General features: G+C 31.9%; 3 protein-coding genes across 4 annotated transcripts in view; 1 reads left to right on the top strand and 2 right to left on the bottom strand.

Annotated features, from left to right (window-relative positions):
- Positions 1-14,109, bottom strand: part of LOC144848722 (low molecular weight phosphotyrosine protein phosphatase-like) — a 203,424-nt gene that overhangs the window by 116,115 nt on the left and 73,200 nt on the right. The window lies entirely within an intron of this gene.
- Positions 1-14,109, bottom strand: part of LOC144848690 (uncharacterized) — an 85,757-nt gene that overhangs the window by 19,714 nt on the left and 51,934 nt on the right. The gene's annotated exons all lie outside the window — the stretch shown is intronic.
- Positions 708-14,109, top strand: part of LOC144848687 (uncharacterized) — a 28,850-nt gene continuing 15,448 nt past the window's right edge. Inside the window, exons 1-8 of one of the 2 annotated variants that reach the window (XM_078705532.1) lie at positions 708-842; positions 2,838-2,981; positions 3,091-3,166; positions 3,435-3,543; positions 3,790-3,961; positions 4,108-4,177; positions 4,647-4,833; positions 5,255-5,491. In XM_078705532.1, coding sequence (XP_078561658.1) covers positions 767-842; positions 2,838-2,981; positions 3,091-3,166; positions 3,435-3,543; positions 3,790-3,961; positions 4,108-4,177; positions 4,647-4,833; positions 5,255-5,491 — 1,071 coding nt within the window. In that variant the 5' untranslated portion in view covers positions 708-766. Of the gene's footprint in view, positions 843-2,837; positions 2,982-3,090; positions 3,167-3,434; positions 3,544-3,789; positions 3,962-4,107; positions 4,178-4,646; positions 4,834-5,254; positions 5,492-9,861; positions 10,053-11,206; positions 11,351-11,736; positions 11,810-12,282; positions 12,395-12,856; positions 13,029-13,304; positions 13,375-13,784; positions 13,963-14,109 lie in introns of those variants that run through there. The other variant, XM_078705533.1, reaches the window with a different exon arrangement.

Raw genomic sequence — 14,109 nt, forward strand, 5'->3', positions numbered from 1 at the left:
TGTTTACTTTAAGTACGTTTTTATGACCACCACTACCATGTTCAAAGCATATTTAACGATATGCTACAGTGTTTTGCCAAGCATAATAAGGGTATATATTATTTTGAATTAGTAGCCAAAACTTTTAGCACGCTATACACTATAGGCCTATTGTATATACAATCTATCTAATATGCATAAATCAGTATTAATATATATTCAAACAGTAGTAATAATAATAGTAACATACACATATAATTGTTTTTTAATAATTGTTTAGGTCATGGTAAAAACAAACTGATATGTGTATGGTCATATTTCTGTATCATTATTGATTTTACTGATTCATTACCAATTTTATTTGTAATCATCATTAACCCTTTTTTACTAATTCCAATAAATGAAATATCTAGTAATTGTCTGTAAAGCTGTTTTTTATTTAATTCTTTACTATATAAGACTGATTGGGACCTACTATTATACATTTAATTTACTTAAACTTGTGTTTGTTTTACTTTATTATCCATCAGCTATGCTTTCTCAAAACAACACAAAAAAGATCTACAGTATATCCGGTTTTTGAGTAACTTAATTCTAGCATAGCAAATGGGGTTGAATGAATTAGCTAGATGGCAGAGGGCGTGCTTTTTGATATTTCGGTCCATGTTGAAGATACAGTATTAACTTCCAGATTTTATTAAGCTTTTGTGACGTCATCAATGTACACAAAGCAAGTCACAGGTATTTTGAAAAGGTACTCTTCCACCAAATGCTGTAGTTTATAGTTATGCATTGTGTCAATATGAAGATTGCAGTCAATTTGGTTTCCGTCTCTATTGTAACTTTAGCCCTCACATGGCCAGGTAAGTGCGTCACGTCTTTATTACGTTTGTAGACTTGAGCCTAATGTAAAAATGTTAATCCGGAAGTTATGGGAGGATTTTCTGACGTACAGTATTCGTACATAATAGTTCAATATTTATATGCACTCTATTTATGAGTTTGGAGTGAAATTACACTATAAAGACAAAATACACATTTTTAGCTTATTTGTAATATAAACTGTATTAAAATAGCGCAAATTTTGAACAATTCAATTCTGTAAATATACAGTTTTACGCAATAAAACATAGCCTTGATATTTACATACATTCATTGTAGTGCTTTTATAATTAATATCATTACTATATAATATCTGTACATAATCTCATTTCGCAACTGTTTCTTTTCTGAATCATAAACATAAAGAAGTGATTGTTTCTGATCTTTGGTGTTTTAGAATAAAAATAATTTGTTTATAGGGGCAAATAAGTCGATAGATTGTTAATAATAATGAATATATGTATCGGTCTATCATATGATATATATTATATAGTGTGAATATGTATATATAAGTCTTGTGTATTCATAGAAAGACTAAGAAATAAAAATAAGGTGTGTATACCAGTGAAACAAATGGTGTATTTAGTAGAACTTGGTTACTAAGCACAGTCTACACTATCAAACTGTATGTGAAAAAAAAAATGTGATGTGCCTTTATATAGACATGATGACGTCATATCACTACCATATTTGGTCACACTTTTTGTCAAACTAGTTTGATAGTGTAGACGGGCTTTTAGGAAGTTTACAATCAAGCGAACTTCAACAAGCATGTATAAACATTATGATTTTGCTTTTACAGTTAAAAAAAAAATATTTAAAATACTGTCTTTTTCTTACAATATGTCACTCAATTTATTTTGTTTTCAACATTTGTGTCTGCCCATTTAATAGGTAACTATCCTACTATTTAAAACCTTTTAGCAAAAGGCCAGCCATTAGCTGGCTATGAATGACTTGATTTTAAACTAACAACAAACAAGTGCAGCAGTTTGTACGGTACAATTATCGTAATCTAAGTTAATATTATTTACAAAAGTAGTTTTTCATCCGAGGCTTTTTTAAGTGCTGAAATCGTAGATAATACAGTAGATTACTAAAATAAATAATGAAAAGTTGAATGCATACAATATTAATAAAAAGAATATCTGTGGCAGAGGAAAATAGTTCAAGGATCAATGATTAGTTTAATTTTAAAATGGGAAACTGTTTTTACAACTCCAATTTATGGTTCAAATCCCTTTACTTCACCAATGACAGGAAATTTTAAAATGGGAAACTGCTTTTACAACTCCAATTTATTTTCAAATCCCTTTACTTCACCAATAACAGGAAATTTAACAAAATGATAGAACATGGGTAGGAAAATTGTGAATGAATTTATATATATCTACATTATTCGGACTTCAACGAGTGGACTAACCCCAATTAAAGCTCAGACAAGGAGTCTACCAATTCAAAATGAACAGCAACAAAAACGTTAATAGGTGATAGATTACAGTATAACTATGGTTAATGTGGTGACGTTTTTGTTTTATATGTTGTTGTCTATCAATAGCAAATCGGTTTCTTTTAATCAGTTATACTAAGTTCGGCAGTAGCCCTGAAATGCCTAGTTAACGTTAAAGAAATGAGTAAGTGACATTCGTTCTCTTGGACCATATCTTGTTTACAATGCCAACTGGATAAAATACATAGTACATGATTATTAGAATAATTTAGTAATGTGTGATTTCTAATCTGGACAATATATGATACAAATTAACACACATTTTGGTTTGCTTTGTTTTCTTGTGGCGCCCTTTTTAATGATATTGAAAACAAAATAGTTGCTTTATTTTGGTATGCCAGAAGTGGAAATATTACAATAAACAAACAACGCAAGATTATTTTCTTTAAATCATTAAGTATTGATTAATACACGTGAATTGATTACTGGTTTCATTGATTAATTTATGTCTACCTTTTTTGTTTAGTTTTCTGCCAAGAATCAGCGTCGTACTATGGAAAGGCAATTGGAGACTTTATGACATACGCACACAGGGCAGGAGGCAGCGTCTATGCTATCAATGATCAAACGATGTGGATCCGTAATTTTACATATGATGGTTTAGCTCCAGGTAATTATATTTCATAAAGGCAATAAACATCTTACAAAGCGATAACATGTTTGCTGAAAAAATGAATAATTACATTTATTTACATCGTATTTGTGTTGTTTCTGTGTAGATGCATTTTTATGGGCTGGTATGAACTCAAATCAACCTAGCGCCGATGGAGAGATTATTCCTAAGGAAGATGGAAGGTAAGAGAATGCAATATATCTTGTTCAATAATAATTTGCATACAATCGTACATCGAAAAATTGTATGAGGCGCACACAGAAGATCACCATATCCTAAAATTGTTACTTTTGGCGACAAGACATTGAAACGGTTTTCGGAGGACCTTATTCTATGAAATTACCACTACACGTTCAACGTCTTTATCATTTTCCTCGTATATACATTGGTTTAGGTAGACATAATAATGAATGCTACTGTGACACATATCATTGTTTCTTTATATTACAGTACCGATAAGTTGGGTGCTTATACAAACCAGAATATAGTAGTAACACTCATGTCCGGAAGAGTTATTTCAGATTTTAAATGGATCTCAGTGTGGTGTAAATCGTTTGCGGTAACGTACTGAATTCAGTATTCCATTACAACTTTTGAGAAATAATAAAATCAATAATAATGGACGTCGAATTGCAAAGGTTAATTTAGTTAGTATGTTCACTGCAGATTCACAACACACGTCTTTATTCACAATGACAATTGCTTTTATTTAGTGAGTTACTATTCATTATGGTTATGTTTGTTACACGTGAAATGTTTTTAGTGACGACTGTCTACTAACGACTAATATCAATGCATTCTTTAGGTCAACTTTGCCGATGTGTACATTACTGATGGGTTTCAAGCGCCTTCTCCACATTCTCTCGGTGTACTTGGATTTAATCCAAGAGTTCATAATGTAAGAGCTGATGACGTCATATTAGTTGACAGCAAGACAATTCGATTCGAGAATTTAGATTACGATGGATTAGGACCAGGTAACGGTAACTGATGTAAATAAATAAGTAATCTAACTTTATAGATACATACAATAAAAAATATGAATAACACGTAAATGTAAATCCGTATCATAACAAAATACGTAAACATCTAACCGAGAACAATTCTACCTTCTCGTGTTTAGATGCGTACTTCTGGGCTGGAACCGGAAGCCCGAGCACAAGTGGATTTGCAGTTCCAGATGAAAATGGAAGGTAAGTATCTATTACTATTGTAGTATTTGCACTATTTTCCTTTCTTTCAAGAAGATAATTTTATTAAATCTAGTTATTTTCAAATAAGTTGTTATATTTAAATCAGAAAATAAAAAGCATTTATCTTCAGCATTGCTAACTATAATAAGTGCTTGTTTAATTACCAATGGAATGCAATTTGGTTTATTTTCAACTCTCAAAACATACACTGGATGATGCACATATCAGATCTAAGATCTGTGCTATACACAGAGTTAATATCTTTGGAAGGAAAATAAAAAAAATTACATTCATTTTTTTTTTTAATGGAGTCAGAAATAAATGCCAAGCTCTCGGAAAACATACTTCGTCAGGGCTAACATCTGAACATAAAACTATCCAAACATAAGTATTAAGGCCTCCAACATTTAACTTATGATACCTAAGGTGTTGCAATTTAAACTATATAATCATTAATTTTCTTTTCCAGTAAAGACCAAAGATTACGTAAATATACAGGCGAAACTATTACCATTGAACTTGATGGTGATTTAACAGTTTTTGACGTTGATTATATTGGATTGTGGTGTGTAGCAGCTCGGCAAAACTTCGGTCATGTCAATATTCCAGACAGGTCGCAATTAAACATACCGCCATCGTATACTGTTGATGTAGTGGTAAGTAGACATATCAAACTTCATATGCCAAGATGTATCGGAAGCAATTGGTTTGTGTAATACGTGCATTACCAAATTTAGACGATAGAATTCACATGTGGTAATGTATCAGGGAGTTTTCACTAATTTATTTAATTAATTAATTTATTTAATTTATCAACAAGTTATGGTATTAATTAGTATTAACTACTTAAAAATAATTAAATAATATCATAACTTGTTGATATAGTATTGAGAATAGGTTTAATAAAATAATGAATGAACTCTTTGCTAATTATTCACACGATTCTGTAGCTGTCACTAGATAGAGTCTAACTGACTATTGCAAGTCGTCTAGAAACTATTCCAGCTTTATTATTATACCAATTCTAACATATTGATTTTGCAACACAATTATTATTATATCATTCCTCCACAACAGGAAGAAAGTGTTGTAAACTGTGAGCAACTGAATGAGAACCTGCAAGTGCTTTGGACCATTAACAGTACCATGGTTAACTTCCAGCTGAGAGGAGATGTAGACGTTGATGAATACATGGCGTTTGGTATCAGTGGTTCAACTACAAGTACCTCAATGGTTGGGTCAGATGTTGCTGTCACCTGGTTTGATGGGCAGAGTGCACAAGCAGTAGATTACAACATCAATGCTTATTCTCAGGTAACTGTGTTATCTTGGTGCAAATTGTCCCAGTATGAGAAAGAGTTAGAAATTCACATCGTAGATAAACGTATGTGTTTTCGGATATGAATGGTATTGCGTTGTGCAAATAAATTCTAATTACACCAACTGCTGGCTACCTCATTATTTTTTAACTCGTCTTTCAAGTATTTTTGTTTTTGTAGTAAGGAAAGGTAAATATGAATCGAAAAGGCAAATTTCTTAATTGTTATTGTTTACTTAAAATTAAAAATTAAAACGAAGTATAATGATCGTTTTTTCTGTAGTGTTCAAATGGAGTTGGTGCATGCCCTGACAAGTCCTCTAGTAACGCCGGTGTAAACGATTTAACTGGGATATCTGGCTATGTTGAGGATGGCGTGACCAGTATTTCGTACTCCAGGCTACTGGATACAGGTACGTACCTTATAATGTTTAAGTGCGTATTTTAGCCAGATCTATAACTAGAGATGAAGATGACACACTTGTATAGAATTTGAACTTAAGTAACTTGTGTCTTTTTGTTTTAGTCATTTGACATGATGTTTTATGCCCTTCCCTTTAGATAGGATGTTAAACCATTAAACCAAAACACCAATAAATGCTTAACAAAAGTCGTTTTGTAATTGAATTACAAATATGCATCGTATTACATCTGCTAGGATATCGGATGACGTACATTGTGTAGTATGCTTATGAGCGATCCTATTTATGATGAACTCCATGATCGTTTTTTCCGTAAATTAGAAAAAATAATGCGGCCCATGAAGAGAGTACCCATTTAGTGCCTACTTTAGCCTACATGCTAATTTATCAATTATGTATTTATTAATTATATTACATAATAATTTATTAATTATATTTATTCATTGACTATTCTATTCCTGAACACTAACGATAAATTAATCTTTGGCAGGAGATGCAACTGACAAAGTAGTTCCAGCAACAGGGGAAACGTATGTGTCTTGGGCTATTGGACCAATAAACAGCGATGGCTTAGCTACAAGGCATTCGGTTCAAACAGAAGGTATGTAAAGTCATTTGAACCGTAAACTCTCCTTCAGAAAAAAATATAACCAACACACATACATCTTTATTATCATTTGTTGTTTGTTTCATTTACTTGTAATAAATAATATTCATTTGATAATATTTCATTATTATTGTACAGCTAATATTCAAATACAGTTGTTTACATTGATAATCCACAGTGAATTCTCCAGAAAATGGAAAGAAGATCAATTTCGGTCGAGCACCATTTGATAATTGCACTTCTCTTATCGAGACTGGACCAATTGAAGGTTGGGACGAGTTGACTATCCATCCGAATGTAACTCATTTTAACGCTACAATTGGTCCAAGTGGTGGTGAAAAAGGTTATACCTCTATAACAGGTACTGCATTTATACAAATCCAACCAGATATAATTAATCAGTTGATATAATATATTGATAAATTGTTTATGCTAAATATGATAAAAATTATTATTTCAATAAATGCCCATTCATTTAATCTCAAGAAGTAGAAGAACATCATAATAATATAAGTAATAACATAGTGAGTAAATAATTCATATAAACACAATTCTTGATTTTTTTTGTGCAGGAAATGTTGGATGGGGAATCGCTTGGTACATCAACGGTTTGCTTATTCCACGACTGACACTAACCCGTGGAACAACATACACATTTTCAGTAAACGGAGGAAATGACCTAAGTCGAAGTGCAGACTACCACCCACTGTATCTTACCAATGACACAGGTGGTGGGTACGCTGCCATTGTACCGTCTGATCAGGTAAAACATTGCAAAAAAAAATAAAAACTCAGTAACAGATTTTAATACAATTTTGGTAGGTAAACAAAAAAACATAACGATTAATTCTTTCATCGTTGGCAGACGATCTCTCTATAGAGATGCAAAGTAAAACAGAAATCGAATATAACAAATTTCACTGTTATAAAAAAAAAAGGAAGTTATCAGTGGTATCACAGAACAAAGATGATGTGTTGTTCACATTATTTTGTTTTTCTTAAAATTATGATAATATTCTGTTGGATTTAACCCATTTTAGAATCTAAAGCTCATGCTTAACTTGCTTTATTTCCAGATAACACAAGATATATATGCTGGTCCAGTATGTAAGTTCTGTAAATATAGATAAAAAGAAATCTAAACATTAAAAAATGTCACATAATTCCCTTTTAATATCTTCATAAAATTATTATTAATATTAGTAATAGTTCGGCTCTATTTGATTGTGGTCAGTTATATACAAAGGCAATTACACAAGCAGTAACTCGGGACATCTCGGAACAAAAATAGGCCTACTGCTAGTGTGTTTTCCACAAAATGTCCTTCACACTTTTTAATAGGAATTGAAAAACTTTTGTTATTCAAGCGGGTCCGTTGTGTCAATACGTAAGCACAGCAAACGATGATCAGAGTGCAGAATCCGATACCTTCCAAGATTATGCCAACACGTTGGAACTAGTCTGTAATTCACCAGGCTCAGGTACAATGGTGTTTACACCAGACGATAGTACACCTGACAAAATATACTATCAGGTAAGCGTATTCCTTCAGGTAGAGTTAACAATTCAGCATATGAATGTTGGAGAACCATTTTCTTCCAAAGTATTATTTGCTAATACAAAATTGTTTCTTAAACAGTGCTATACGCATCGTTTCTTAGGATGGGAGATAGACGTTATTGATCCAGTCGTTATAGGTAAATATGATTATTTTTTTAGAATAATAATTTTTATAATGCTCATAGAACCTATTTTGTATCTTATATCCAAAAGCTTATAAATAAATAACATTTATTTATTTTTTATGTTTATATACAAAATTGGGTTTATTGTAGAAGTTATCTTGCAAGCAAACGCACATAAAAGCGAACTTACTTGACGTTTTGCTAAAAACAACAACATTTAAACTAAAAATGTTGATGCTTAAAATACGTAAGATGAGAACAAAACAAAGTTGAAGTCATATGAAACTTTGCTACCGGTGTTTGCCTGTGTGTATATACAGACATTTACATTTCCATGCAGTATAAATGTTGTAAATGTATATGTTTAATTTGTTTAGACACTGGTGAATGCGGTGCTGGGTGTTTAAACGGTGGTACCTGTGTTACTATAGATGAAACTAGTTTCTGCAATTGCACTGAAGGTTTTACTGGTCCGACGTGCAAAACAAGTGAGTTTGTTTGTTAATATTTTCCACAATGTTTGGATTTTCAAGAAAGACTAGACATTAAAAAAAAAAGTTGATTGTCGTCAAAATAAATTATAATAACGTTTACTCTTTCTTAATTATAAAACAAACAACCTTAAACCTGATAATACAAAAGATGCGTTAATGCCAGAGAAAGGTATTACAATAAAGATTGCGGAGATATTAGTTAGTCCTACTGATTATTCAAAGGCATTTATAGGCCTAATAAAATCATATTTTTTTAACCAATAGCAAATTTTAAAATGGCAACTTAATTTCATTCTAAAATGAATACCGGTAATTGTAATGATTTATATTTTTTTAAATATTAATTTATTATTTGTTTGTGTTTTGTTTTCAGTTCTTGTATATTGCCCATGCGCAGTACCATAAACCATCCATTGGGATATAATTATGTAGGCCTACAATAACGGTACAATTTTAACTAGGATTAGTAAAGTTATAAATCACATATTCGGAATAATCAAAGGATGCAGTGGACATCAATTCATATTCCATTTCTATCTATTATCAAACGAAAAGAAATCAAGTAAAACCCTGAATCAAATAAAGCAATGCGACAGCATTGCTTTCTATAGATTTTCGTCTTATTGGTGTCGATTTCTGGCCCCTTTTAAATACTGAGAAACAAATTGAGGATGGGGTTAAATGAAATGTTTTAAAGAAGAAGATGTCTTTCCTAATAACAAAGCAACCATGCACAAGTACAATTGGATGGTTGGTAGAATCAAAATGCATGAGCTCTGTAATGTTAGTATTATGGATATTTTTTAAAGATAGAATTTGTAATGAAATAATGTTTAAAAAAAATGTAGTTTGGATAATATAAGCAGTACTTATTTATCCATGCTCTACCTGATATACTTGATTAATTTACATATCAAAATATATTTTAAAATAAGTAATCTTTAATAATTAGTTATATATTTATAGCCTCCTATTTTGTACATAATAAATAAACAATAAATCGATCGAACAGTTATGTATTTGTCTGAGAAACCCTTCATAAATAATGACTCACCAAACGAAAGCATTCAAGCATAATTCATCGATATACCTGTGAAATGCGACTAAACAGTGGAGCCCAAAGGAACAATAGAAATCGGGATAATGCTGTTACAATAGACTAATAAAGATCGAGCACTGGAGTGTGTCACACGCGAGGCATTTGAAAAGAGAGTACTTTCATCAACCCTGTTGTATCTAGGATCTATAAGATTGTAATCATTCGTGCAGTGAACATATTGGAGACTATTTGATGAAAATGGTAAAGTTGGTCGCAATATCTGTTATGATATTGGTTCTCACCTCACAAGGTAAATATTTTCAGTCTTCTTGTACCTAGTTAATCCATAATATAACCTCCTATACTGCACCAACGTTGCGTTATATCATAAGTATCTATTATTAATAAACTAAAACACAATAGTATATAATGTATGTATGCTGTATTACTGTAGGCTTACAGTAGTTGCCAATTACTTGTTCGGCTTTTTACTGCTACTTAATGTATAGTAGACGTCGAAAACTAACCCGACTGGTATTTTTATTCTAATTAATTAACTTCCTCAACCTAACCACACAAAGTTTAAACGTGTCGACGTGACAGTCAACTAAATCTCATAATCTCCTTGTGTCACTTCACAGTTATGTACCTATTCTTTAGTTGTTTTGTTTTCTAATGTTGGGTATAATAGTCATTCTTAATACAGTGAAAGGTCTCTGTTGTTATTCACATTGTGTACCTGTTTGATAGTGGTACAAGATTCAGTTGATTGGGTATACATAACAGAGTTACGCTTGTGTCATTCATTAGATAATAGGGTTGAGCTTTGCTGCCATTCACTCGTATAGTATAGCTCGTCAATAATAAAGTAGGAAAGGCAATGTCATAGTTCCTGTACAGGAAATATGAATATGAATACTTAAATATAAAAAAAAATCAACAATAAATTTAAGGAAATAAAAAAACTTGGAATGACTGTACTCATTAGTGACATTTTGTCGCTTTTGTATTTCTCGCCTTTTTATTTAATTGTTCTTAAAGTATTGTTGTGTTTGTCAAATAATCAAATGAAATAGAATATTCTATAGATAGATAGAAAATCCTATTATCAACCTCTATTGATTTATAGACTAGTTTATTGCAATTTTGAAGATAAAAAATATAAGCCTGAAACATTAATTTGTTCTAATACAATTACGGTGATGGTTGGGTTTGTAGCGCCTGCCACTGACGTGTGAATTCGCAATGCCAAGTCATTCTATAAAAACGAAAAACATCCAAACACTGTATACAATAATACAAAAATAATCACTTTCGAAAATATTTTGAATTTCTTAACTAATATTTATATCATAACATACATATTATTCATTTTATTATTTTATACACACGTCACTCTTCACTTAATAGTATATTCACCGTTGGTATATTACAACTAAACGAGAAATTAATTATTTTTTCCAGTTTTATGTCAAGAATCCGTGTCATATTTTGGAAAGTTCATCGGTAACTTTGTCCAACTAGCCCACAACGTACAAGGCAGTGTATATGCCATTGACGACCGGACACTTTGGATTCGCGGGTTTAGCTACGATGGTACAGCTCCAGGTAAAGAAATACTATTATACTATAAAACATGATAGTCATACCAATAATTGATTATTAGTTATTAGACTTTAGTCATTCTACGTCGACGATCGAACACTGTATACGTACCTGGGCACAGTTAGTACTAGTATTATCATAGGATGAAACATAGTAACCAATAAATAATATACAAATATCTTAGGATACGGTACTGTAGATTTGATTTGAAAACAACTTGATTATTAGATTCGTAAAGCATTATTGTAACCGACCCTTATGTCGATATACGAATGTGTCCCTAAACATTTACTTACGAGTACTGTACAAGCTTATAACGTATTTTTCCAACGATTGTAAAACTGTGTAAATTCCCAATTTAAACATACTTTCATTTGTTTTTATAATAGATGCATTTCTCTGGGCTGGTACGACAGACGAACCCAGTGCTCAAGGGGAAATTATTCCGAAGGAAGATGGAAGGTTAACACATTTAATTTTATCCAATTTCACATAGATCTGTATTTTTTAGTATACTCATAATCCACATTATCGTAGATCAAAACCAACAATGAACAATATTGAGCTTTCGATTTACGACGACTGAGGACCGACAACTAACCTGTCAGGTCAATCAATGTGTTGTCGGCCGTCCGCCTGAACCTGTGTTGAGGTGGGGAGCGAGGACATACATTAATCGATGCGTTTAGGCATAGGCCTAAAGATCAACAGTCCAAAAGAAATATTGCACACTTTCATAACGATTTGAACATTCGCAGAATGGTTAATGTGTGAGTGTTCATACATCCGTAAACAAATTGATTGTACTACTTTAAAGTTATAAATAACGTTTTCTTTAAAATGTACCAGTGAATGAGTTATGCTTGAAATAAATTTCAACTAAAGATGTATGATTAAAATTAACAAAAACTGACGATAAGTACTTTGAATTACAGTACGACGGTGAGGTTAGGCGCATATACGAACCAGGATATTGTCATATCATTGGAATCAGGAAAGGTTATTTCAGGTTACAGATGGATTTCTGTTTGGTGTCGAAGTTTTACGGTAAGTCTACCATTTTGTGTTACGTACTGTACCGTAAAAAATCACTTACTTTACTTCTCGTCTAAAATTTACATTTGATCTTATGCCGTGTTATTAAATGCATCTTTTGAAACATAACTATAATTTATAATCATTCCACCATGTTTAGCTTTGTCACAGACTACTCAGAGAGTCACAACGTTTATGCACACCGTGACCGTGACCTATCAGCGTTTAAAATGCGCGCTTTCTAGTTACGCCTTGATGCATTACCTGATTCCACTAAGTAATCTCCAACTAGCGCCATCACAATGTGTGATGGCGCTAGTTACAATCCATTATGTGTGATAATTGTAATGATGTAATTCATAAACGGAGTGTAACGTGCGCCATTAAATTATTCTTCATGGTGTCTTTTAGCTCACAAACTGAAATAAACTTTCTTGTTAATAAAGTGTAATTAAAAATCATATTTTCTTGTAGGTAAACTTTGGCCATGTGTATATTCCAGTCGGATTTCAAGCCCCCTCTCAACGTTCACTTGGAGTGCTTGGATTTACTCCAAGAGTGTATAATGTTAGAGCCGATGATGTCATAATAATAGACAGCAAAACCATTCGGTTTGAAAATTTAGACTATGATGGACGGGCTCCAGGTAATTTATACAAAACATAATATTTTATATAATTATATATATACTCTGAAGTATTAGTCAATATAGGCTTAAAATAGTCTATTAATGAATTTCAAGTACAAAACTACAATGACATGCGGACATCCTGTCCTGTCCTGTTTCCTGACCTTCACAGTTAGAGTTTTTCTATTCATGCGAACTAGTATTAAAAATATGTTATGATTTCTATTCTTTACGATCAAATTTTGAGACTAGGATAACAATACATACATTTTTTTGAATATTTGTTTGTGTTAGCTGCATACTTCTGGGCTGGAAACGGACTCCCTAGCTCAAGTGGATTTAGAGTTCCAGACGAAGATGGAGAGTAAGCTTCTATTTGTTATGAAAAAGTATTATATAGAGAATATTAAATAATATCGTTTAGATTAACAGGAATTTGTAATACACCCAACCATACATACGGAATTCGTCAGTGTCACCACAAAGTTATAACTAAAAAACCGACAATTCAAATACCCTACGAAATTGATTTGTGTTTTCACGAACTGACACTCATTATTGGCTTTTATATACTAGTTTTTAATTGACAACAAGAAAGTTTAGATAGCTGAATGTTTCAAATAATCACTGACTTGCCAATAAAAATCTAAATGCTAAGTAATATAATTGTTGTGTTGTGAAGCTCTCTACGTTAATCTCTGAACGCTATTATCAAATTCTACGTGATTAGTTAAGTTTTCATCACCTTTATATTTTTATTTATATCTTTTACAGTGTGTCTCAAACTATACGTGCCTATTCAGGCGAAACTATTACTATCACCTTAACTGGTGGAAAAACTGTTTTTGACATTGATTATATTGGTCTTTGGTGCGAAGCAGCACGTGTAAACTTTGGTCATGTAATTATTCCAGACATGGCTCAATTAAACATACCACCATCGTATGTTGTGGTAAGTACAGTTGTTTTTTCAGCATTTATTAAAAGACAATATAACATACAATTTACAATTTTACAATGAATTTTAATGATTCAAAAGAACGACGTTTGTCCTACCAAACCTGACCTGACGAATAGAAAATGATAGTTGCAACATGGG

Source organism: Antedon bifida, chromosome 7 (genome assembly GCF_963402885.1).
Source record: "Antedon bifida chromosome 7, ecAntBifi1.1, whole genome shotgun sequence".
Classification (NCBI taxonomy): Eukaryota; Metazoa; Echinodermata; class Crinoidea; order Comatulida; family Antedonidae; genus Antedon; species Antedon bifida.